Here is a 24,541-nt window from a genome sequence, read left to right as displayed (position 1 = left end):
GGTTCTCCTTTGTCCACTCTACTAGTTACATCCTCAAAAAATTCTAGAAGATTTGTCAAGCATGATTTCCCTTTCATAAATCCATGCTGACTTGGACCGATCCTGTCACTGCTTTCCAAATACGCTGTTATTTCATTTTTAATAATTGATTCCAACATTTTCCCCACCACTGATGTCAGGCTAACCAGTCTATAATTACCCATTTTCTCTCTCCCTCCTTTTTTAAAAAGTGGCGTTACATTATCTACCCTCCAGTCCATAGGAACTGATCCAGAGTCAATAGAATGTTGGAAAATGATCACCAATGCATCCACTATTTCTAGGGCCACTTCCTTCAGTACTCTGGGATGCAGCCTATCAGGCCCTGGGGATTTATTGGCCTTCAATCCCATCAATTTCCCTAACACAATTTCCTGACTAATAAGGATTTCCTTCAGTTCCTCCTTTTCGCAAGACCCTTGAACCCCTAGTATTTCCGGAAGGTTATTTGTGTCTTCCTTAGTGAAGACAGATCCAAAGTATTTGTTCAATTTGTCTGCCATTTCTTTGTTCCCCATTATAAATTCACCTGATTCTGACTGCAAAGGACCTACGTTGGTCTTCACTAATCTTTTTCTCTTCGCCCTGGGTCATCGCCGTGTGCGTCAACCCCCTCACTGTCCCACAGCGAGGATGTAACGGACAGGGTGGATAAGGGGGAACCAGTGGATGTGGTGTATTTGCATTTCCAGAAGGCATTCGATAAGGTGCCACATAAAAGGTTACCGCACAATATAAAAGTTCACGGGATTGTGGGTAACATAAGATAGCGGATTGGTTAACTAACAGAAAACAGAGAGTTGGGATAAATGAGTCATTTTCCGATTGGCAAACAGTGACTAGTGGGTGTCGCAGGGATCAGTGTTGGGGCCTCAACTATTTACAATCTATATTAATGTCTTGGGTGAAGGGACTGAGTGTAATGCAGCCAAGTTTGCTGATAATACAAAGATGAGTGGGAAAGCAAATTGTGAGGAGGACGCAAAAAATCTGCAAAGGGATATAGACAGGCTAAGTGAGTGAGCAAAAATTTGGCAGATGGAGTATAATGTGGGAAAATGTGAGGTTATCCACTTTGGCAGTAAAAATAGAAAAACAAATTATAATTTAAATTGAGAAAAATTGCAAAGTGCTGCAGTAAAGAGGGATCTGGGGGTCCTTGTGCACGAAACACAAAAGGTTAGTATACAGGTACAGCAAGTAATCAAGAAGACAAATGGAATATCGGCCTTTATTGCAAGGGGGATAGAGTATGAAAGCAAAGAAGTCCTGCTACAACTGTACAGGCTGCTGGCGAGGCCGCACCTGGAGTACTGTGTACAGTTTTGGTCTCTGTATTTAAGGAAGGATATTCTTGCATTGGAGGCTGATCAGAGAAGGTTCACTAGGTTGATTCCGAAGATGAGGGGGTTGATTTTTGAAGATAAGTTGAGTAGGTTGGGCCTATACTCATTGGAGTTCAGAAGAATGAGGTGTGATTTTAATGAAACATATAAGATAATAAGGGGGCTTGACAAGATGGATGCAGAAAGGATATTTCCACTCATAGGGGAAACTAAAACTAGGGGGCATAGTCTCAGAATAAGGGGCTGCCCATTTAAAACTGAGATGGAGGAATTTCTTCTCTCAGAGGGTTGTAAATCTATGGAATTCTCAGCCCCAGAGAGCTGAGAAGGTTGGGTCATTGAATATATTTAAGATGGAGATAGACACATTTTTGAGCGATAAAGGAGTGAAGGGTTATGGGGAGCAGGCAGGGAAGTGGAGCTGAGTCCATGATCAGATCAGCGATGATCTTATTAAATGGTGGAGCAGGCTCGAGGGGCCAGGTGGCCTACTCCTGCTCCTATTTCTTATGTTCTTATATTCTTAATGATCCGTGGGGTAAAATTGCGAGGCTGGCGTGGGCGGATGTCAGCGCTAGCTTTGCGGGTCGTGAAACTGGCATACATCCGCTCTCGGGGCGGTGATTAAAAGGGAGGGTGGCAGTGCCCCAGGCTGCCATCTTTTTTTATCAGCTGACTCTCGGGTTGGCTCGCCCATAGAGACCCTAGCATGTTCCAGGCCGCCATCATGCAGCCCAGTTCTCCGTTTTCAGTGCCGGGCTGCTGGCCTGATCGCATGCTGCCCTGGTGGCCATCAGAGGCCATGCAGAGTGGCCCTCCCCATTAATTGAAGGGGAGGGGCGTTGAAGCCCGTTAGCGCTACATGGAGCTTCTGCATAGCGCTTCCCTCAGTGCCCCAGTAGCGCCCTGGGATCCGCTCCTACAGGACGCAGAGCGCCAGAGATAGTTCTTCTCTTCCTTTCGGGGGTGGTAAGGCCAATTCTGTGTCGGGCACGGAACTTCCACACTGGCGCTAAAAGTCTCGGCCCCGGAAGGTTCCTGCCCCCAATTGAGCAATTTCACCAACTAAATTTCTTTCTACACTGGGCCATTATAAAATATATATTTCTCACCAATTTTCTCCCTCCCCTTCCTCTATTGGAGGTCTTAACTGAGACAAGGTTCCTAAGCTGACAGTTGCGCTCAAATTCCTTTCCTAGTATTCAATATTCATGAGTGAGACTTTGATGGTGTGTCAGACAATTGTAGACCTCCCAACAAAATCAACTACCTCAGCACAGATTTGGGAATCAAACCTGGGGTCTTTGTGATTTGAATGGCTAGTTATTCACGATAAAAACATTGAGCCTTCAATTTATCTTTGATGATGACCCTGTTGTTTGAAACTGCACAAAAATCTAATCTCAATCTCCAGAGAAGAGTATTGAAGAAAATGGTATACATATGAAAGAATACAATTTTTGCTGTGAACCATACCTTGGCAAAGCACTTTTGACCATCATATTTCAAATGTTTGGGGTAAATATAAACATGGTTTTTGTATATTGTGTAAGGTTGGGAATATTTTGCTGATTCTTGCACAAACTCTTCAACCTCTATGGTAGGTTCATATTTACTTGGGTCCTTAAATGGTTTAATTGGCACATATGATGACGTAACACAATCTGAAACAGATAAATAATAAGTTGTTTTCCAGGAATTTTTTCATTGCTATCCAAGTTTGATCTGCTAAGAATCCAATAATTTTAGTAACTGAATATCACCTTGCCCTGTCTAAATCATGGCTTTTAAAATAGTTTAAAATAGTGGCAACTAAAAAGAGAGTAAAACCTTTCCCACTTTGTATACAACACATTTTCTTGGACAACCGTATTCGCAAGATAGAATAAGTTTATATCAAATTGTTAGTCAAATGCAAATGATAGTTCAGATTGGCATCTAAGATTCTCCGTATGCTAAGTTCCTGATCTCAGTCAGGTTAGAAATGGCTCCCTGTAAAATTCATGTGCTAAAAATGGAGAATAAGAGAAATGCATGGGCTACAGAATATTTCTGAATTCACAATTTTCTTAGAGTAGATTTAATTTCTTAATTTTTCATTTTATTTTTGTCGAAATGATTTAAATGCATTTTTGAGGGGCATGTACCAGAAATATATAGAAATATACCAGCAAGGTGCTCAAAATCTGCTTTATAATTTATTTACTTTTAAAGCCTTGGGAGATTCAATAAAATGACTGTCCCGACTGTCTACACCTGGCGCCATGCAGATGGTTGTCACACAGTCTTCTCAGGTCATAGTAAGGCTTGGTTTTCAGCCTGAAATTTACCATGCCAGAAGTCCTCAATTTTGGCCGATCAATTATGAGAGAGATGTTAAACACTTCCTCACAGGAAGTAAGAGAAAATTGATGGACAAGTTACCTAGGGATCCATTGCACCCCTGCAGCAGATGGTTAGAGAGCAGCAGCGCAGAAGAATGGGTGGGTGAAAAAATGTTATACTGCTTTATTTCTACATTTCTACACTTGTACATTATATTATTTGTGAGTCAACAAGTATTTCCCTAATTTTAGATGTGTGAGCGAAACTATATGGTGCTGAAATTGCCCTCCTTAAGGCCTGTTACCACCGCAAATCGGCGGCCATACTGTGGAGTGCAGTGGTCGCTGACTTTTCGTGGAATGGCCGCTGATAGCCCAATTGCCCTGCCGAGGTTTCCCGGTGGTGCCCCGATCCCCCACCCCCCCCACCGCTCCGCTGCTGCCGATCAGTCTTAAATCATCATCACCATGCGTACCGCTGATCTACCCCCCCCCCCGATGGTGACATTCCCCTCTGAAAATCTTCGGCCTACTGGGCGGTGCCAAAACCTGTGTTTTCCCGGTGGTCCAGTGAGGCTGTGGTCTTCTGCAATGGCGATGCAGCTTCCCTTAAAGGGGCGGACGCACTGCCACTGCCGCTATGTTTTTTTTTTGTCAGCCGACTTCCAAGCCTAAGAATTATGCCCCTGGGTTCGGCCGGGCCGCCAACAAGCAACCTGGCACCCCCTTTTGGGTTCCAGGCCGCTGGCCTGGCTGAAACCCTCCCTGTGGGCCGAATTTTTTAAATCGCGAAGGCTCTCCCCTTTAAGTGAAGGGAACAGCCATGGTGTCGCGGCGCTGTGATGATGTCATCGTGGCGGTCACTCCAAATCCTCCCCCGCGACTTCTGCCCCTCAATTGTACTCACCACCCAAACTTCCTCTTGTGTAGTCACCTCTCCCATTAAGAGCGACTTCCTGATCCGAAAAAAACAAAACAACAAAGAGCGGAATTTCGCTCAAGAGGCAACCTCAGCTGCGGTAAAAAAACATTGAAACGGGGTGCGCGCACCCCATTTCGGGCAGGGGGCAACTTCTACCTCTATATGTGTTAGTATATATTTATTTTTCTATTTCTGTTACATTTGATGTGGGATGAGAAGCACTGCTGAAACATCTTATAGTTGAAGAAAATGACTCTAAAAAGACAACAAACAAAATAAATCTCCTACTTGGATGTTCAATGGGGATGGATTCCACCGATATATCAAGATTGCCAGGTATGGTCTGTACTTTGGTCATTTTGTCTGCTCTACAAGCATGAAAAATAAAGTATCTAATTAGGTCAAAAACAAAAACAAAATAATCAGTCCTCCAAATATTCCAATGTTCTAATAGCAGGGGAAATACCTTTTGAACTCCATTACTAACTTCAGCAAGTCCTCTGTCGAAATTTTACTGCTTTCTTGCCTGAAGAGAGGAGAGAAGCGAGAGTCTCGATCTATTGTTCCCTGATTGTCTTTGAATACTGACCTAAAAGATAAAGAGCACAGCAAAACGAGGATTGTAATAAACATTTTGAACAAAGATAATTTTGGGCCAGAACTTGCTGTAGCAGGGCATCTACCATGAGTTAGATTTTCCCCATGCACCCTTCAGCTCAAAAATTCTTTATCCACTAATTTGCTGAAAATGCAAGCTGATAACGGTTCAGCGAGGGAAACAAGGCCTCTCAGACCTGAGCAAACAGGACAATGAACAGGTTATCTCCTTAACCAATGAGATTTAAGCATTGGGAAATAAACACAGGAAGAACTGAGAAGCAGGGTGAATTAAAGGGGATGAATTCAATGTCAAATCAGTTACAGAAAGAGAAATGAAGAGATGGAAAGAAAGGTTGGATTAAGAGAGTGAAATAAAAGAGACAGAAAGGAAAGGTAAGAAAAAAAACATATAATTAAAAATTTGGCATTTTTAAAACCTCCCAAAAAATTCAAAATTTGAAGGAATCCGATTCCACATATGTGATAGTTAATTTTTGGGACCAGAGAGGGTGATTGGCAGTAATTGACACTTATCATGTCGTTTAAGGGGTTGCTCTTGTAATGACAACAGACTTAAATTTCTGTATTGAGTTTAATGGGAAACTATTGGACAAATGCAACAACTTCCTAAAGAAAATGGGGAGGCCAAATGTGAGACGCTTTTTCCGCGAAGCTAACGGCAGAGTGGCACAACTTGGACAGGGACTTTTGGATATTCACATATAACCGCACATATGACCCTCACCTGAAGTTACTGTACCATTTATCCACAAATAAAGGCAAGTGCCATAAGCTTTGCCATTATTTTTTAACAGCACATTATGGCCCATAAAGGCATACATCAATCATTCTGGATAGTTCTGCAGTACTAGCCATATCTAAATGTATGTGAATCATATCTCGCATACCTACATCAAAAACTATTGATACATTTTGTAGGTTAATATAATTCACTTACTTTGGCTTTTTTGAATTTTCACAACCACCATCAATTTAATTCCAAATGTACTATATTGAGGAGTAACTACATTCCCATCAAGATATAATGCTCTTGTATTCTCTTTTTTGTTATCTCACCACTCATGATTTTGCAACATCTTAAAATAATAGTTTTAACAATTTGAATTAAGCAATGGTTTGTCCCACTGAATAAATAATTGAACAAGAATTCCTGGTGTGCTTTCATGACAGCACACTGACATTTCATCAAAACACTAAAAATACTGTCGTAGATTCTGCAGTAAAACAGTTTCATTGCCTCCCTGGGATGATGGAACAACAATAAAAAATATATATAAAAGTAAATATAGACACAAAGACCATTCAAATGATTTTGTAACCAGGTGCCATTAGGAAGTGGCATTATGTATGTATTGGGCTGAGGTCTATGGGGCCCTTAAAAACTATGCCTGGAGTTCTTCCACCACATCCTCAGTGATCCACTCACACATCATGTGTAAATGAGAATAAGAGTGCACATTTCATAACTGAAGCTGTGTGGTGCTGCAAGTGCAATAGAATTCTATCCTTGATGTTCAATTATTCTGTGGCAATTAAAATATTCAGTATTGGATTTTGTAGCCCAAAATAAACACAATTCTTTAACAATGCTCATGCACTCTACATATATATATATACAAATAAATGATTTGTGTGCATCTACTCATCTAGATATCTATAAGTAATATAGCAACATATACATACCTTGCTGCCCAAGCAAATGGCATCCGGTACTTGGCTAACTTATTACAAAACTGCTTGTTAGTCTTTAGAACCTTCTGTGCAGTCTTGAAAAGGAAGCAGGCAAAAAATGACACATATTACTAAAATGTGACTATAGCACATCCATGATTTAATTACCATCTTTGGAATGAAACAGGTTTTTAATTAAAATCATACTTCGCCCTTATAGCAGAGCCACTCGTTCATGAACAGAAACTGTTTTTGGGTCATATGAATAATTTAACAACTGTGTTGAAACAGTTTTATTGCTTATTGCTGCATTTATTCATAAACGATTTCAAAATGTAAAAGTATGTATAATTAATAATGAACACAGTATAGAAATAAATAGGTACCTTCATGGAGTCTGAGCTCTTAATGTAGGGTTCAGCACAGCTGGGAATGTTTCCCATCAGTATTTTTTCTATTTTTGCCACCAGCATGATGTCCGTATGTGGGTTTGATACAGAGAAAATGGCCTGCATGTCAAATTATCATTCATAAATTAATTTCACATTTTCCAAGGAGAAAGATGGTGTAAAAAAGAGAACAACTGCATATCATTTAAAATTTTACATTAAAAAAAAAACACAAAGAGAACGATGGTAGCTGTTACATTTATAAATCACATGAGAATCCTCAATGAACTTCATATTGCAACACATTCAAGCTAAGTAATCATAACAGGTTATGTTTACAATTATATTCTATTGTTACCAGGTCGCACCATTTGGAGTTTGTAATGCAGAATTTAAAATTGCCCTTGACCATTAGGAAATCAGTCTGAGAGATAATTTTCTAAAAGTCCAATGCCTCTGCTTATAGTGCTGGCAAAGGTAGAGGCTGTAAGGACAAATATAAACTAGGCCAAAATTCCATCCGTGCACTGGACGCATCTTGGCCTGCTGGGAAGGGGGGAAAATGGGGCAGAATCCATCAGGACTCCATCCAATGGAGAGGAGTCCAGGAAATTCCAGTGGGAAGCCATGGACAGATCCACCACTGACCAGCTCCCTCAACCCCCCCCGCCCCGCCCCCCAGCCCCAAATCAGTGGGCATGGTTGACGGAGTTCCCAGGCTTTCCTGGGAAACGCCAGTGAATATGTCTCTTGTTGGGTCTAATGCAACCCACACCTGCTGAGAGCAAGCATAGATTTCTTTATGAGCTTATTAAAGTCCCCTGAATACTAAAGGCAGCAGATCATTGATTCTAGAGGTTACTGATTATATTGCAGGAACAGTCTGATAGTTTCTTAGGGAGTTGCAGAGTTGGGGCTACTCTGTTTCTGTGGGCAATAGGTTTAAACACAATCTGAATAGAAAGGAGATGCTACCACTTGCTGCCATTTGGTTTATGATTAGTGAATTTAGTCTTAGTGGACATGTTCAGTATAATGATATTATGTAGCCACTATACTGACAGTATCAATAGCCATGGATCAACGGGTAGTTCGATATCGGTCAATAATAGATAAAAGACTAAGGGGGAGAAATTCAGCTGCTTTGCGCCTCCCGTTAGTGCCTTTGGTGGGGGGGGTTGGTAACGGGGTGCTAAGGTGTCTTAACGTATTACCAACTGGGTGCCTAAGCCCTCCACTCTCTGAAAGTGATTGGAGCTGTAATGGCAGTCACGCAGGTCACCTCACTGCACAGAACTAAGTAGAAGTCTGTTGTAAACCATCATTGGTCCTTCCCTTCAAGCGAGGGAAGGAGCCTCTGATGCCGATAGCACTGCACTGCACATTGTTCAGCGCTCTGCCGCCACCGCTCCTCTCACACACTTTAGCGCCCGAAGAGAAGTGGTTAGCGCTTGATTTAGCACTCCACTTCCCTCTTGGAGCACTAAAGCTGAAGTTCCCGCAAGCAAAAAAGGAATATCGTCTGGCGATACTTTTCAGACATTTCAAAAGTTATTGCCCCAAATTTCTACGGAATTTCTAGCCCAAAATCTGGTCATTTAACAACATACATAGTTTTATACTCAAAGGATACAGATACAATTCTTGAAATGCCTAATGCAAGTGTTAATTCATTATAATGTACCAAAACTTTATTTTTCAATTGAAGATTAGAGTAGCATTTATTCCACATAATGAAATAAGATTACACTGCTATACATTTCCATTTTCACTGCATGCATGATAATCTGGTAGGGTAGATCACCCACCAGTTATAGAACCTGCTGATTTTCTTTCCATTGAAATCAGTGGAATCAAAATCAGGTGGGTTCTATAACGGGTTGGCAATCTGCCCTGCCAAATCATTTCTCATGCAGTGAAGATTTACCCCATTCTTTTAAGTACAGAATGGAATTACAGTGAATTAAGCATTTTTTTCTGGCTCACTACATTTCTCAAATCCTACAGTACATCTGTGACCACAAATATATGAGTTTGTCAGTCTTGTCTGGTTCAACTAGCTGAGAGAGGAATCACTGTCCAGGAAGGGATACTAGAACAACAACAACAACTTGAATTTGTATAGCGCATTTAACACATACTTCTAACACAGCTCTTTGCCTCCAAATAAACCAATAACAACTTCCATTTATGTAGCAGCTTTAACATAGGAAAATATCCCAAGACACTTCACAGAAGTTTAATCAGACAAAAATTGGCACTGAGCCAAAGAGATATTCAGAGGCACGACTAAAATTTTGGTTGAAGAGGTAGATTTTAAGGAGGGTGTTAAAGGAGGAGAGAGAGGTGGAGAGGCAAAGCGGTTCAGGGAAGGAATTCCAGAACTTTGGGTCTAGATGGCTGAAGGCTGATGGGGCGGGGGTTGGGGATGTGTAAAAGGCCAAAGCTGGAAGAACGCAGAATTCTCAGAGGGTAAGGCTGAAGGAGGTTATGGAGCTATGGAGGGGTGAGACCATGAATGGATTTCAACAGAAGGATGACAATTTTAAAGTCGTCTACAAAATAAGAAAAATGCCACCACTGGTTGAACCAACACATCCTCCAAGCAAAAGAGTTCAGCTTTAATCTGTGATCCATATTAAATCCATCCGAAGGTGACCCGATGATTATCTTCTCCTACGCTAGAAGGATTACTTCATCACCAAGCTCAGCTGCCAATCAAGGCAAGAATTCAAACCCAAGCCCTGAAATGGGATGAGAACAGTCACGAGAACAACAAGGCCGCTTTATTTTTAAAAGGGATTTAACGCAAAATTCAAATTCAACTATAGAACTACAGTGTTTTCTGACATTTTGTACTTTCCTTCAAGATGTGACGTTAAAATATACACTGTTACAAGAGATAGTTACAAGAACAGTCAAGCGCAGCATTTGAACCCATGACAACAAGTCTGAGAGACTAGACAGTTAACAATTATACTGTCAGATTTTTGTCTGTTGCCATGGGCAACCATAATAGGGAAAACATTCTGGCAGATGCAGCATTCAAAGAAGAACGCACAATCTGCCAAGATATGTTAAATGATTTTACACACGTTTGAAAGATCAATCCGTTAAATTCGATCCCATCCAACACTGTTCTAAATTGGAACAAATCCTCCTGCTACATGTGGTTTGCAATAACATTAAGAAATGTACAAATTTTTGATGAAAGCTTCCATTGGCCAAACATTTCATGTGCATACAGAATTTCACCACCAACTCATTTCTTCCTGCTCTTGGGAGTAAAAATGAGCTTTTCTTTGTAATGCCCTGTACACTTTAAACTGCATCACTCTGTAGAATAATTATCAGCTTATTTACAGATATTTTAATAAACATTACAGTGTTACTGTAACACCCCCTCAATACCACTGAATACAGCAGTTATCACCTGTGATGAATAAAAATCAGCAAATAATAAATGAAAATTGCATCATTGACATGGGGCCGAATTTGGTCGCCACCCATTTCTCAGCGGCCCCCGGGTGGCAACTGCCTTTTTGCCGGTTGCTGCCGCCGGGTCCCGTCAGAAACCCACTTTCGGCTCTGTTGTGTGGGCGGCAGTCGCTGGGCGGGAATGGGCGGGAGCGGCCAGTGTCATCAGTGTGTGGCAGTTGGAAGCCTCTCCATTCGGGGATCTTCGGAGGGGCTCCAATGCACATGCGCGAGACTTCGCGTTTTTTTTTTGTAGTTTTTGTCTTCCGACATGTCGTCATTTCAGGGCTGTTTGAGGCTGATTGCTATACTGCGCATGCGCATAAAGGCACACTACTTTATTCCACCTGTGAGTGTGAGAGGGGAGAGGAGAAAGTTGGCATTTGAGAGGCGAGAGTTGGAGGTTGGAGAGGAGAGAGTTTGCAGGTTGGAGAGCACAGAATTGGAGGTTGGAGAGGAGAAAGTTTCAGGTTGGAGAGGAGAGAGTTTGCAGGTTGGAGAGTAGAGAGTTTGAGAAACTGAAACCCACAAACTCTTGAGCAGCCAATTGTTTCATCATTGATGATGAGTGGCCAGAAATCTGCCATGAAGACTGCCAAAACTAGGCCTAGAGCTCCTTGGTTTAATGAAGAGGAATTGGAGGAGCTAGTAACAGAGGTAGAGCGCAGGTACAAAGACCTCACCTGGGGTTGTTGTGGCAAGCCTCCACCACCCCAATAACGACGCATTTGGAGGCAGATCGCTGAGATTGTGTGCGCAATGGGCAACGTTGAGCAGGATGGGCACCAATGTGGGAAATGTTGGAACGATTTGGTGGCGGCAGCAAGAGTGAGTAAAAATGTATTCGCCCCCTCCTGTCCAACACCAAAAGGGTTGTGCACCAAATGTGTATGTCTGTGGGAGTGTATGTGGGGGGCATCAGCAAAGGGTCTAAAGGCTGCAATGCTTCTTTGTACAGAAGAAAAATGCATCCAAGGCAGCAAGCCTGCGTGCGACAGGAGGGGGCCCAGCAGAGGTGGTCGAATTGAGCAGGCTGGAGGAGAGTGCGTTGGCATTGGTGGGTGACCACCGCCGTGCAACCACAATGGTCGATGCAGATCCGGTGCTACAGCATGGCAAGGTTATACTAATCTGCGGTCTGAGCCACGCTCATGGCATGAAAGGTCATGCAATGTTAAGGCACTCGTGGTTTACCGCACACTTTGTTGCCGAGTATTGGTGTGCCCATGTAGAGATGGAACGCCTTGCTGGCAGAATATGAGATGGCACGGCTCACATCTCAGCTTGACCAGCACCACCACCCCCCCGCCCCCTCCTCCCCCCGCCCCACACAGACTGAAATGTTGTCCTCTACTTGCAGATGATGACTCGGACAGCATGGATCAAGGTACACCATCGACCTCTGGCCTTCAGAGTAACCATCAGACCCCAACATCTCCCATCTCGACGTCGCCCTCAGCCCAAGACAATGGATCCCTCCTCCACCAGCCCCCCCACCATCCCAGATCACCCATTTCCACCGCTCCCACCCCCGCCACGGAGAGCCACGAAGAAGAAGAGAGAGAGGAGGGAGAAGGCCCCAACTTTGTGGCCCTTGAGCTTGAGGGGCCTCCTGCCATGTGAGCCATCTGTCCGCAGAACCCCTGCGTCGGGCTCCGAGTTCCTGGGGTTTGGAATGGACTCCATACTGGCAAGCTCTACCAAGAGCAGAGGCCATGGCGCGAAGGTAAGCAAGGCGCTAGAACCCACCAGGAGCGAGCAACCACCTGAGGATGCAGCACCACTCTCTGCAATTCAGGAGATGGTCCAGCTTTCATGGACGAGCGTGCAGATAGGTTGCGATATGCTCCAAACCATGGCTGGGATCGCTGGCAGCATTGCCACCTTCACCCAGCAGCATGATGACAGGATGGACCGGCTCATTACTGTGTTGGAGCACACAACCGAGAGTGTTGAGGCGACGAGGCAAGAGATGGCTTCTGGACGCGTAGTGCAAGCCTTTGAGCCCACACCCTCAAGGCAGACAGATCCGGAGGAACAAGAGATCCTGGCGCCTTCGGTCACGCCCCCTGCCTTCTCACCAAGACGCACACATTTGCAGACATCCCGTTGGCCTCCTGCACAACCTCAACAACCAGAGGCAGTGAGGGGCAGGGGAGCAGTATGCCGTGGTGTAGGCAGGGTAAGGAAGAGGAGCTTGCGCATCGCTTCAAGGGGGGGGGCAAGAGAGGTAGTGGTGCCGGGTAGAGGGCTGGGTGCTGGTGATGTAATTGTTTGTAAATGTAATAATGTTATGTAACTTTTGTTATTGTGCACTTGTAAATACACTCACATTGTTGACCCTCTCTTGGGGGTCAAGCTTCGGGCCGCGCCTAGAATGGCGCAGCCCCGACCTGGACGCCCGTTTTTCACGCCTAAAAGTGCAAAAGAAAAATACCTCTTAATTCTCCGGCTCCTTGCTGGTCCCTGGGAGTTCGGCGTGGCGCGCACACAGCAGCGGGAGGCAGAGCCACAGAGTCATGCCGATTCTGCAAGTGGAGGGGGGCGGGGCTAAGTTAAATGAGGCAATGTCATGCCGGCAGCCCTGCGCATGCGCGTTGGAGTGCGTGCGCATGTGCAGCAGCCCAGAAACATTGGCACTCGGCCATTTTTAAAGGGACTTAAAGAAAAGTGTTGATTTGTCTCGTGGACCCCTGGAAAGGCTTGGGATTGAATTTTGGTGATTTTTTTTTGTGTCTGAAGGAGTGCTTTTAGCAGCACTGTTGAATAAATCACCTAGTGTTGACAATGCAGCACCCATTCTGCAAATTTAAGTTTCAAACTGGCTATCTGGCTGCCTCTCCCTGTCCCTGGCCGAATGGCCTCAGTCTCCCTCGCAGCTCGAAGGCTGCTTTCTGTGTCTTCAGCCGCCGTCAGCCACTGCCGCTGCCCCTATCCCATGGCCGAATGGCCTCAGCTTCCCTCACAGCTCGAAGGCTGCTGCTGCTTCACACAGGTAGGAATATTCAATATTTTGTCTTTGCTTTGTTTATAATTTTTTAGTCAGGATGGCTCTTTATTTGTGTAAGTAAGACTGTTGAATGCTTGTAGAATTTAATTACTTCCCTTCCCCCCCTCGTTCCCTGTGCCTGATTTGTAACCTACGCCTGATTTGTAAAGTGTAGGCAAGGTTTTTCTGAGCATACAAAAATCTAAACTTACTCCATTCTAAGTTAGTTTGGAGTAAGTTTTCACTGCCTAAACTTTCAAAACAGGCGTAAGTGGCCGGACACGCCCCCTTTAGAAAAAAAAACTCTGTTCCAAAATGAAACTGTTCTAACTGACTAGAACTGGAGCAAACTAAATGACGAGAATTGCAATTTCTAAGATACTCCATTCTAAACCAGTTGCTCCAAAAAAATAGGAGCAGCTCAGGCCGAAACTTGACCCCTTGGTGAGTGTCTGATTTTAATGTCATGTGTGGTGCCTTGTGAGAAACACACATCTATCCCTCAGGTCATCTGCTTTATCAGGAATATCTTCCCATCCACAACTGACTGCAGTATATAATGGGTCCTGTCATCAGGCCATCGCGACATGACAAGGAAGGGTCACCAATACAGGAAGGCTGCCATTCAATTACTCTCATTTTACCTACTTGCAGGGCAGACCTTAAGACTTGCACTTCAACCCTCTTTTTGCGAGGCCAAACATGGCGGAGTGCCACCCTTGAGATGACATGGTCATCAGTTACATTGCAGTACATTAAATGTCTTTACCCGTGTTCCATACCTCATGTAATGCTCTTCTGACTATCAGTTGCAGCAATGCGCCATTTCTTAACATCTTCTACCTCTTGCTTGTTCAGCCTGACATAATCCCACACCCTCTGCGCAGTCACAATATGCGCCTCAATATGTTCCGCATTAAATGCTCTCATAACTTTTGGAGGGCATCTCCACTGAGCCTTTGCCATCTTTCGCTACTCATTGCCGCTTCATCCACCACACCTTCCCTTCAATGGAGTCATACTCTTTATGTGCTGTGAGGGTTATTCGATCTGTCAGATTTATTACATCTCTTAGGATAGACTCATGTCCATCACCACAACAAGGCACGCTGGGTACAGTCATTTGTGATGAATCAGAACTGATTTTATGAAGTAGTTTCCTTGCAATACAATAAAATCCCACATTAACAAGGCCATGGTGACAGCCTAGTCGTTGAAACCTCAACGGTAGGCCACTGAGTCACCACGGCGCTTGTCTCTTGCTGTGTTCTATTGACCGTAGTCTTTCCTCAGCTCTGTAATCGCGCTGCCCCTAAAGTTGAATAGCTGTAACTTTATACCCTTTTCTTCCGAGACAAACGTTGTCAGAATCTGCAGCTGGCTCAGGCTTACAATAGATCATTCTATCAGCAATAAAGTAAAGCAACATCCACCTAACTTTTTTCCAGCAGTCCCACTCATGATGGTCCAGCATCTGCACCATAGCCACGATGTGCAGCGCTGCAGCACTCGGAGCCCTTCTCCCTGCCGCCCGACTCACGGCCAGCTCAGACCTGCTTTTTGCGAGTGGTCCATCTGGTGGGCTGCAGGTCAATCTGAGGCCAGCATCCCCGAACAAAATGGCCGATTTGCAGCATCCGGCACGGGCGGGCGGCATGACGTCACGCCGGCGGAACCCTCCGCGACCAATCTCCCGCCGGGCGGAACGTGGATGGCAGATGGGCGGTTCCGGAGGAATGGCTCAGAAAAACTACATTTCCAGTGGAACCTCGGCGGCCGAGGGCGCAACCTCCACCAATTTTGTCCCCATGGACTTTAAACTAATCACAGATTTCTATAACAATTATTGCCCTGAGGAAGAGTCAAGATCCCACTCCTGGGCTTTAGTGATGTTGGAGTCTGTACACATTCCATCAGAGGTCATCCATCACTGTCTGAATTTGCACATCACCATAAAGAATACTTGGGAGAATAGTTCGGCTCCATTTATATTTTTACATCAAAATAATGAGCAATTTAATCATTTTTATAATATGCTTTTTGATGGATGCTGCTTAAAGTAAAACAATTACAAATGGCCTTTAACTCGATGGCAAAAATGGGTTTAAGAGTGATAAAACACACAGGAGTTAATTTTAACTCGCCAAAATCAGCATTAATGGGGTGGTAACAGCCTTAAAATAGGGTTGGTTGATCTATTGGTCCGTTAATGCCTACACTTTGGCTGCCACTTGGTGGTCAAAGTGCCTGCTTGTTTCAGGCAGGAGGAGCCTTTAAATATACAAATCTGGGTCCAATGATGGGCACAGCACCCTGATTGCCATTTTAGGACATAATTGGTCATAGTGTGTGCCAAAGATGCTCAGGCCAATGTTTCTGGCAGTGCAGCCAGAAGAGGCCCCACAAAAGTTAAGTTTTAAATGACTATTGTATAACCAAGAAGAGAAGCCAATGGAAAGAAAATTGTGTTGGGTGTGTAACAGGCGGTCAATCCACCAGTCTAACTTGCACACCTGCTGAAGTTAAATTTCATCCTCACAGTGTCTTTTTTCAATTTTCATCTAAACGAAGGATGACAGTATTGGAAAATGTTCTCACGGTGCATAATTTGTAGATTGTGCCATAACCAACATAAAACTGTGATTATATTGAAATCTTCTCAATCCCAGCCCCAGTGCAGGTGCAACATGAAGACTATACATAGAATCATGGAACCATAGAAATTTAAAGCACAGAAGGAGGCCAAGTGGCCCAACATGCCTCTGCGAGCCGAAAAAGAGCTCTCCAGCCTAATCCCACTTTCCAGCTCTCGGTCTGTATCCCTGTAGGTTATGGCACTTCAAGTGCACATCCAAGTACTTTTTAAATGTGATGAAGGTTTCTGCCTCTACCACTCTATCAGGCAGTGAGCTCCCTGGATAAAAAAAGTTCCCCTCAACTCCCCTTTAATCCTTCTACCAATTACGTTAAATCTATGATCCCTGGTTATTAACTTCTTTGCTAAGGGAAATAAATCCTTCCTATCCATTCTATCTAGGCCCGTCATAATTTTATACACTTTAATTAAGTGCCCCTTCAGCCTCCTCTGTTCCAAAGAAAACAAAATCAGCCTATCCAATCTTTCGTCATAGCTAAAATTCTCCATTCCTGGCGACATCCTTGTAAATTCCTTCTGTACCCTCTCCTCCACATCTTTCCTGTAATGTGATGACCAGAACTGTACTCTAGCTGTGGTCTAACTGGTGTTTTATACAGTTCAAGCATAACTTTCCTGCTCTTCTATTCTATGCCTCGGGCAATAAAGGCAAGTATAGTGTATGCCTTCTTAACCACCTTATCAGATCAGATGATCAGATCAGCCATGATCTTATTGAACGGTGGAACAGGCTCAAGGGGCCAAATGGCCTACTCCTGCTCCTATTTCTTTTATTATGTTCTTATCTACCTGTTCTGCTACCTTCAGGGATCTGTGGACATTTACTCCAAGGTCCCTCTGTTTCTCTGCAATTCTCAGCATCTGATGAGCAGGGTGAATAGCTATGCCAAATTAGGATTGGCATTTGAACTCTTGACTTGCTTTTGCTAATTTCCCCTTTGACAAATTAGATGACGGACTGCTTAACCTGAATTGTGTGTCCTTCAGCTTTCTGTCTGTCGAGCAATTACCAACTGGGTGCCAACCTGGGAGAGTTGCACATAAGTACTTATTTTAAAACACTCACATTTAAATAGCTAAACATGTCATGCAAGGAGGGTAATAGCAGAATGGCATCCACAGTTTTGTGCACAGAATGATACCTGTGGTGTGCTGGGGTGGGGGGGAAGGGATGAGCAAATAGGGCTCTTAAAATATTCTACTTTGTATTTGGAGGTATTGCCAATCCTAAATCAGATAATGTATCAATATGAGATCTTCACAACTTCAGTGTAATCTTAGAACATCAACCAGTTATGTTGTACCATCACAGACAATGAATCTGTCTAACATGCCATTTCCAGTATCTCTAACCTCCACCCTAAGCCGTTAGGAGCTAGGAATGTAAAATCACCTTAAATGCAGACCAGGTTTTTATGCTGTGGGTTAGTTTAAAAAAATGGTAAACTTTAATCCACTTTTGTCCTCCATAGAAGTAGACCTGCATCCTTTTTTATGAGCTATTTGACCAGATCCCATAGGTGACTGAATGGTGCTTCATAATGATATTTGAAGTGTTTTAGAAAGATCAACTTGCTATTGTCCAAGGGACATGCTTAGTCATTAATTCTAAAGCTACATATCAAAGTTAGGAATTTCTGTCTTTACTTTCTCAATTCCAAATTAGTCTACTATCATTAAGAAATAAGATAATTGAACAGTCTCACTTCATGAAGCAGAGATTATTTTTGCCATACAAATTGTCAACTTCATTATTACCAGTGTGTGGACTGGAACAGTGATTAACCTTTTCAACAGTTAATTTTATAGATCATTCTGAGTCGAGGTCGATGGCGGGTCCCGACCTCGCTGCTGGCTCCAGCCCACTATGTAAAATGCCTTTCCCCTGATTGGGCTTGTTAAGCTGCCCAGCATGTTTCCTGGCCAATTGAAGGAACATGGCTGATGACATCATTTGATGATGCATCATCAGCCGGTTTCCTTAAAGGGACCATGTCTACACTTAATTCGACATTTGTGCTGTCAGTGTTCTACAGCATTGAGGTGCTGCAAAACACTGAGAAGCATTGCACAAAGCTGCAGGGCTGCACCTAGGCTCTCCCATGACTCCCCCTATATGCCAACCTGGCACATCATGTGGCAGCCAGATTGTACAGTGTCAAGTGAAGTAAATCTGGCTGTGGTGAAACCATCCCTGGTGTCCCAGGCAGCAATGTGGTTGGGTGCTGATGCCCTCTGTCCTGTGTAGCATCAGGTGATTGCGGAGATGGTTGGTGTTGTTGTTGGTGCTGCTGGTGTGCCTAGTGATGCTGGTGTTAGAGCTGATCATCGTCAGATTCTGAAGACCAAGGTGAGAGAGTTTCAACGCACCGGTGCTGATGGAATAGATGGCCAGTCAATTAGAGATGACAGAATTGATCTGTCAAGGTGGGAGAGCTAATGAGGTCAGACTGGATGGAGACTTGTGTAAAGACTTGCAGCTAGTGCCGAAGGGAAGATATCTGAATCAGCTGGGAGCTTTGACTTGACATTTGAAACTGTCAACTGATCAGCTGAAACATTGGCAAGTGACCTCCTGCCTCAGCTTCACTGACAAGGTCTAGGCAGTGGGCAATCTGTCAAATTCAAAAATCTGGGGAAAAAGCATTGTTGAGTGGCTGTAATCAAGCCATTAATGATTTCAATTGCCTCCCCCACAGCTGCATGTCAGGTCTGCTCAGCGCTGGCATACCCGACATTCGGAAAGGCGCATGGCAGCGGGTTGACAGCATTGTTTAATGTCTCATCCGAAAGATGGCACCTCCGACAGTGCAGCGCTCCATCAGTACTGCATTGGAGCGTCAACCTAGATTTTTGTGCTCAAGACTCTGGAGTGGGATTTGAACACATAACTTTCCGATGCAGAGGTGAGTGCTAACAACTGAGCCACAGCTCAAATATCAAACAGAGCAAAACTGATGAACAATGGCTCAATCTACACAAAATAAAAAAGATATATGATTAAAAGCTGAACGGAAACACACATCTTTGTACCTGTTTTGGGTATTGTAACCATCCTTCAGGGAAACTTGGTAACTGGGGCTCTCCAGATTTTTCTTCTCCAGCTGTTTTCACAGGTAAATTTTTGCCTCCATTTTCTATCATAAGCAATGAACCAGAAATCAGCTGTCTAACACTGTCGTGATTTAAATCCACATGTAAATCTGCAGATATTTTTCTGTTTTCTCGAATATCAAACAGAGCAAGACTGATGAAGAATGGCTCAATCTACACAAAATAAAAAGGAAAAATGAATAAAAGGTTTTGAATACGATACATTAAGCTTGAAATATGTAACTATCCAACATTATCGTTAAAATCTAACACAACCAAGACAAAATGTTGTCACGGTTTTGGTTCTGCTCTTTCTTCTCTCCTCTGTTTCCTGCCAATTCTTTAAGGCACTGACTCTCTGCTAGGGTATGGTTCCACAGTCACCATCCAATACCTTTCCTAAGTGGCCAATCTTTGTGCGCGAGGGTGTGAACATCAGCTGGCTCTTGTACTGTGGGGAACATCGCAGCTGAAATGAATCCTGTCCTCACACATGTGATTCCTGCAGTGGTCATCAGTGTTTACATTTCTCCTACCATCCCAGTTTCATTTGTTATCCTAGGGCACATAGCCAAGCTCTATATTGTTGGCATCTACATCCATACACACAACCTTATCATCAGAGGTCTTGTAAAGTGACCAGAAATGGGAATATTAGCTGGATTTTCCCCTCGCAAGTTTAACACACTGTGCCAGTTGTGGAGTCTCTACTTCTGCCCCAGCTGAGATCAGTTAACTCAGCATAGATCAAAGAAGTGAATCTGGGATGCTGTATGGCTAAGTAAAACATTACGCAGCACATTTACCCACTCAGTCATCAAGGAAGCTAAGGGGGAGAAATTCCCCAGCACCTCGATTGGGAGCGGCAATCGGTTCGAGGTGGGACTTCCTGTGCCCAGCACCCAAAACAGATTGGCAGACTGCATGAAGGTGGCCCGGACCACGCAAGAGGAGAAGAAGTCGGGCTGACCGGTGAGTCAGCAAAACCGCCAAGATGGCAACACGGGGCGCCCGCAACCTCCCTTTAAATTCTGCCCTGTGAGTGGATATCGGCCCGGTTCACAACCCGCAAGGCTGGCACTGACACCGCTCACCACAGCCTCATGGGCGCATGGCAAAATACGCCGTGGGGCGGAAATGGGTAGGCATGCAACGTTACGGGGTCGCCGATGATGTAATCGCTAGTTGTACGGCAACCGGGAGCGCTACCATGGCAGCATCTCTGCTGACTCCTGTGCACTTTTGCGAGAGCCGGTAGCGCCCCAACCTCCCCCCGCCCCAGGCGAATAGTGTTTCGTGTCCCTTTAGCATCCCTCGGAGGCGCTAATGGGCGTCACAATTAGGGACAATTTCGACCCCTAAATCTCTAATATTTGTTCAACATAAGTTGGACAGAAATAAATCTTTCAACTACTAGATATCTAATAGAATGCAATTTATGAAGATGTAACTGTTTAATGAAGCAGAGATTAATAACAAAGAGAATCCAAGGTCAAAAGGCCATCTTGTAAGCACGGAACTACTCATGAAAAATAATTGGATAATTAACCTGAATACAGTAATAATGGAGGAGCTACTTACATTAGTCAGCTGACCACCTTCAGTATCGGTGACACAAGCCTGAAGATTTAAGAGAAGAGACCTGCATACAACCATGATGTACTTGCCCAGCTTCTGATCATAAGGCTTCAATGATGATTCATTCACAAAAAAGTCTGACTTCTGCTTTTTGAGGATCTGAAAAGATACAATGTGTTCACAATGTTGCAGAGATATACATGTCTTCAAAGAATGAAGTCTGTGTGATAGAAGTTATACTTGCAGAAATAACACCGTTATTGTGCTGATCTCCATTGAAGAGGGCATCTCACCAGCAGTATTTTAAAAAAAATCAGACACCAACCCAACACTTTTTTTTGTTTTATTTTGTTAATTTTCTACATATTTTTGATTAAACAGTGAATACTGATGAGATTATAGGAAGTTATGGGGTTGGGAACTGAGTCATATAATGGGATAGCATATTGTCGTTTAATTTCAACAACCAAATTCAAATCCAGTCCAGATTGATGGTACGAAAGTCTCATCTCTCTGACCATGGCAAGGATCCAATATGAAATGAAATAATGACTTTTAATTTAATTATTGGTAACCCAAAAATATCCAGGTAATGAGAGAAATATTGAATAGTTGCTTTGCCTCAGTATTTACCAGGGAGACGAATAAGGTGGACATTGTTATATATGTAAACCTGTAAATACCTTGTTTAACCACCAGAGGGCTCATCCCCTTGTGTCCCAAGAGATCCTACAATCCCTTGGGAGCACCTGTTCTTAAGGAGGCCTCACAGGCTGGAGAGGCACTCTGGAGACCTGTAATAAAAGACTAAGGTCACACTTTACTTTGAGCTCACAGTATCTGGTCAGACTCTTTATTCATACACTACAACTGGCGATAAGATACAGATGACGAACCCCACTGCAATGATACAGAGAACAGTGGGCATCCTGGAGAAATTTTCGGAGGGAGATGATTGGGAAACCTTCATGGAGCGACTCAACCAATACTTCGTGGCCAACGAGCTGGAAGGCGAAGTGAACACTGCCAAATGAAGGACGATTGTCCTCGCCATTTGCGAGGCACCAACGTATGGCCTCATGAAAAATCTGCTCGTTTCAGCGAAACCCACAGAGAAATCGTATGATGATTTGTGCACACAGGTCCAAGAGCATCTAAACATGAAGGAAAGCGTTCTGATGAGGTGCCCATTCTACACGTACAAGAGGTCTGAAGGTCAGGAAGTGGCAAGCCCAACCTTGAGTAACCCCATAGCGATAGCCCAGGCGTTCATCGCCACCAATGACAATACCAAGCAAATCTCTCAGCACATGAGTGCTGCTACAAGTACTGTGAACAAAGTAATGTTGTTTTCGAATTGTAACATACAGGGCAGACCTCACATGTCTGCAGCTGCACATCCGCAGATGTCTCAGAGTCCACCATCAAAGGTGATGAATGCTAAGCTATTAACACCTTGTTGAAGCTGCGGGGGCTGATCATTGTTTCCATTCATGCCGCTTCAAAGGATACATTTGCAAGTGCTGTGGAACAATGGGATACCTCCAACGTATGTGTAGGTGAACTGCAAACCCTGCTAATCCTGAAAACCACCATGTTGCAGAGGAGGACAGATCTACGACAGATCACGACGAACCAGAGCCTCAGACCAAGAAGGCAGAGGTATATGGGGTGCACACATTTACCACAAAGTGTCCCCCGATAATGCTGAAGATTGAATTAAATGGACTCCCGGTGTCAATGGAGCTGGACACGGGCGCGAGCCAGTCCATTATGAGCAAAAAGACTTTGGATAAATTGTGGTGCAGTAAGGCCTCAAGGCCAATCCTGATTCCCATTCGCACTAAACTGAGAACTTATACAAAGGAACTGATTCCCGTAATTGGCAGTGCTACCGTAAAAGTCTCCTACGATGGAGCAGTGCACAAGTTACCACTCTGGGTGGTACCGGGCGATGGCCCCATTCTGGCTGGGGAAGATACGCTGGAGCTGGGACGACATCCAAGTGCTGGAGCCTGTCGATGACACTTCGTGTGCCCAGCTCCGAAACAAGTTCCCCTCGCTGTTCGAATCAGGCATTGGGAAGTTGCAAGGAGCAAAAGTGCAGATCCATCTAATTCCGGGGGCGCGACCCAATCCATCACAAGGCGAGAGCAGTACCGTACATGATGAGGGAGAAGGTGAAGATCGAGCTGGACCGTCTGCAACGAGGGGGCATCATTTCGCCGATCGGATTCAACAAGTGGGCCAGTCCAATTGTTCCAGTCTTCAAGGGAGATGGCACCATCAGAATCTGTGGTGATTACAAAGTATATATCAATCGTTTCTCCCTGCAGGATCAATACTCACTACCAAAGGCAGATGACCTATTTGCGATGCTGGCAGGAGGAAAGACGTTCACGAAGCTGGACTTGACCTCGGACTACATAACGCAGGAGCTGGAAGAATCATCGAAAGGCATCACCTGCATCAATACGCACAAAGGTCTCTTCATTTACAACAGATGCCCGTTCAGGATTTGATCAGCCGTGGCGATATTCCAGAGAAACATGGAAAGCTTACTGAAGTCGGTCCCACGCACCATGGTCTTCCAGGACGACATCTTGGTTACAGGTCGGGACACAGTCAAGCATCTGCAGAACCTGGAGGAGGTTCTTAGTCGGTTCAATCACATGGGGCTCAGGTTAAAACGCTCGAAGTGTGTTTTTCTGGCACCTGAAGTGGAGTTCCTGGGGAGAAGACTCGTGGCGGACGACATCAGGCCCACCGATTCGAAGACGGAAGCAATCAAGAATGCACCGAGACCACAGAACATGATGGAGCTGTGGTCGTTTCTAGGACTCCTGAACTACTTTGGTAACTTCTTACCGGGTCTCAGCACACTGTTAGAACCACTGCACGCTTTACTGCGTAAAGGAGATGAATGGGTATGGGGTAAAAGCCAAGAAAATGTCTTTGTAAAAGCTGGAAAACTGTTATGCTCAAACAAATTGCTTGTGTTGTATGATCCATGTGAGCGTTTGGTACTAGCATGTGATGCGTCATTATGTGGTGTCCGGTGTGTATTGCAACAAGCTAATGAATCTGGAAAATTGCAACCGGTTGCTTATGCATCCAGAAGTCTGTCTAAGGCTGAGAGGGCCTACAGCATGATTGATAAAGAAGCGTTAGCGTGTATTTATGAGATAAAGAAAATGCATCAATATCTGTTTGGGCTCAGATTTGAATTGGAAACTGACCATAAGCCACTGATATCCCTCTTTTCTGAAAGTAAGGGGATAAATACGAATGCATCGGCCCGCATCCAGAGATAGGAGCTCACGTTGTCCGCATACAACTATGCCATCCGCCACAGGCCAGGCACAGAAAATTGTGCTGATGCTCTCAGTCGGCTGCCATTGCCCACCACCGGGATAGAGATGGCACAGCCCGCAGA

At 44.3% G+C, this 24,541-nt stretch overlaps 1 protein-coding gene across 1 annotated transcript in view; it reads right to left on the bottom strand.

The window, feature by feature from the left end:
- dock10 (dedicator of cytokinesis 10) overlaps positions 1–24,541 on the bottom strand; it is a 316,489-nt gene that overhangs the window by 126,397 nt on the left and 165,551 nt on the right. The window contains exons 11-17 of the mRNA XM_070883587.1: positions 21,109–21,264; positions 19,468–19,701; positions 7,310–7,432; positions 6,936–7,018; positions 5,098–5,220; positions 4,920–4,999; positions 2,862–3,049 (exon numbers count right to left, since the gene is read on the bottom strand). Of these exons, the coding sequence (XP_070739688.1) occupies positions 2,862–3,049; positions 4,920–4,999; positions 5,098–5,220; positions 6,936–7,018; positions 7,310–7,432; positions 19,468–19,701; positions 21,109–21,264 (987 nt within the window). The remainder of the gene's footprint in view (positions 1–2,861; positions 3,050–4,919; positions 5,000–5,097; positions 5,221–6,935; positions 7,019–7,309; positions 7,433–19,467; positions 19,702–21,108; positions 21,265–24,541) is intronic.

This window comes from Pristiophorus japonicus, chromosome 6 (assembly GCF_044704955.1).
Source record: "Pristiophorus japonicus isolate sPriJap1 chromosome 6, sPriJap1.hap1, whole genome shotgun sequence".
Lineage (NCBI taxonomy): Eukaryota > Metazoa > Chordata > Chondrichthyes > Pristiophoridae > Pristiophorus > Pristiophorus japonicus.
The sequence above is the reverse complement of the archived record's forward strand: the minus strand, read 5'-3'. Positions and strand labels throughout refer to the sequence as shown.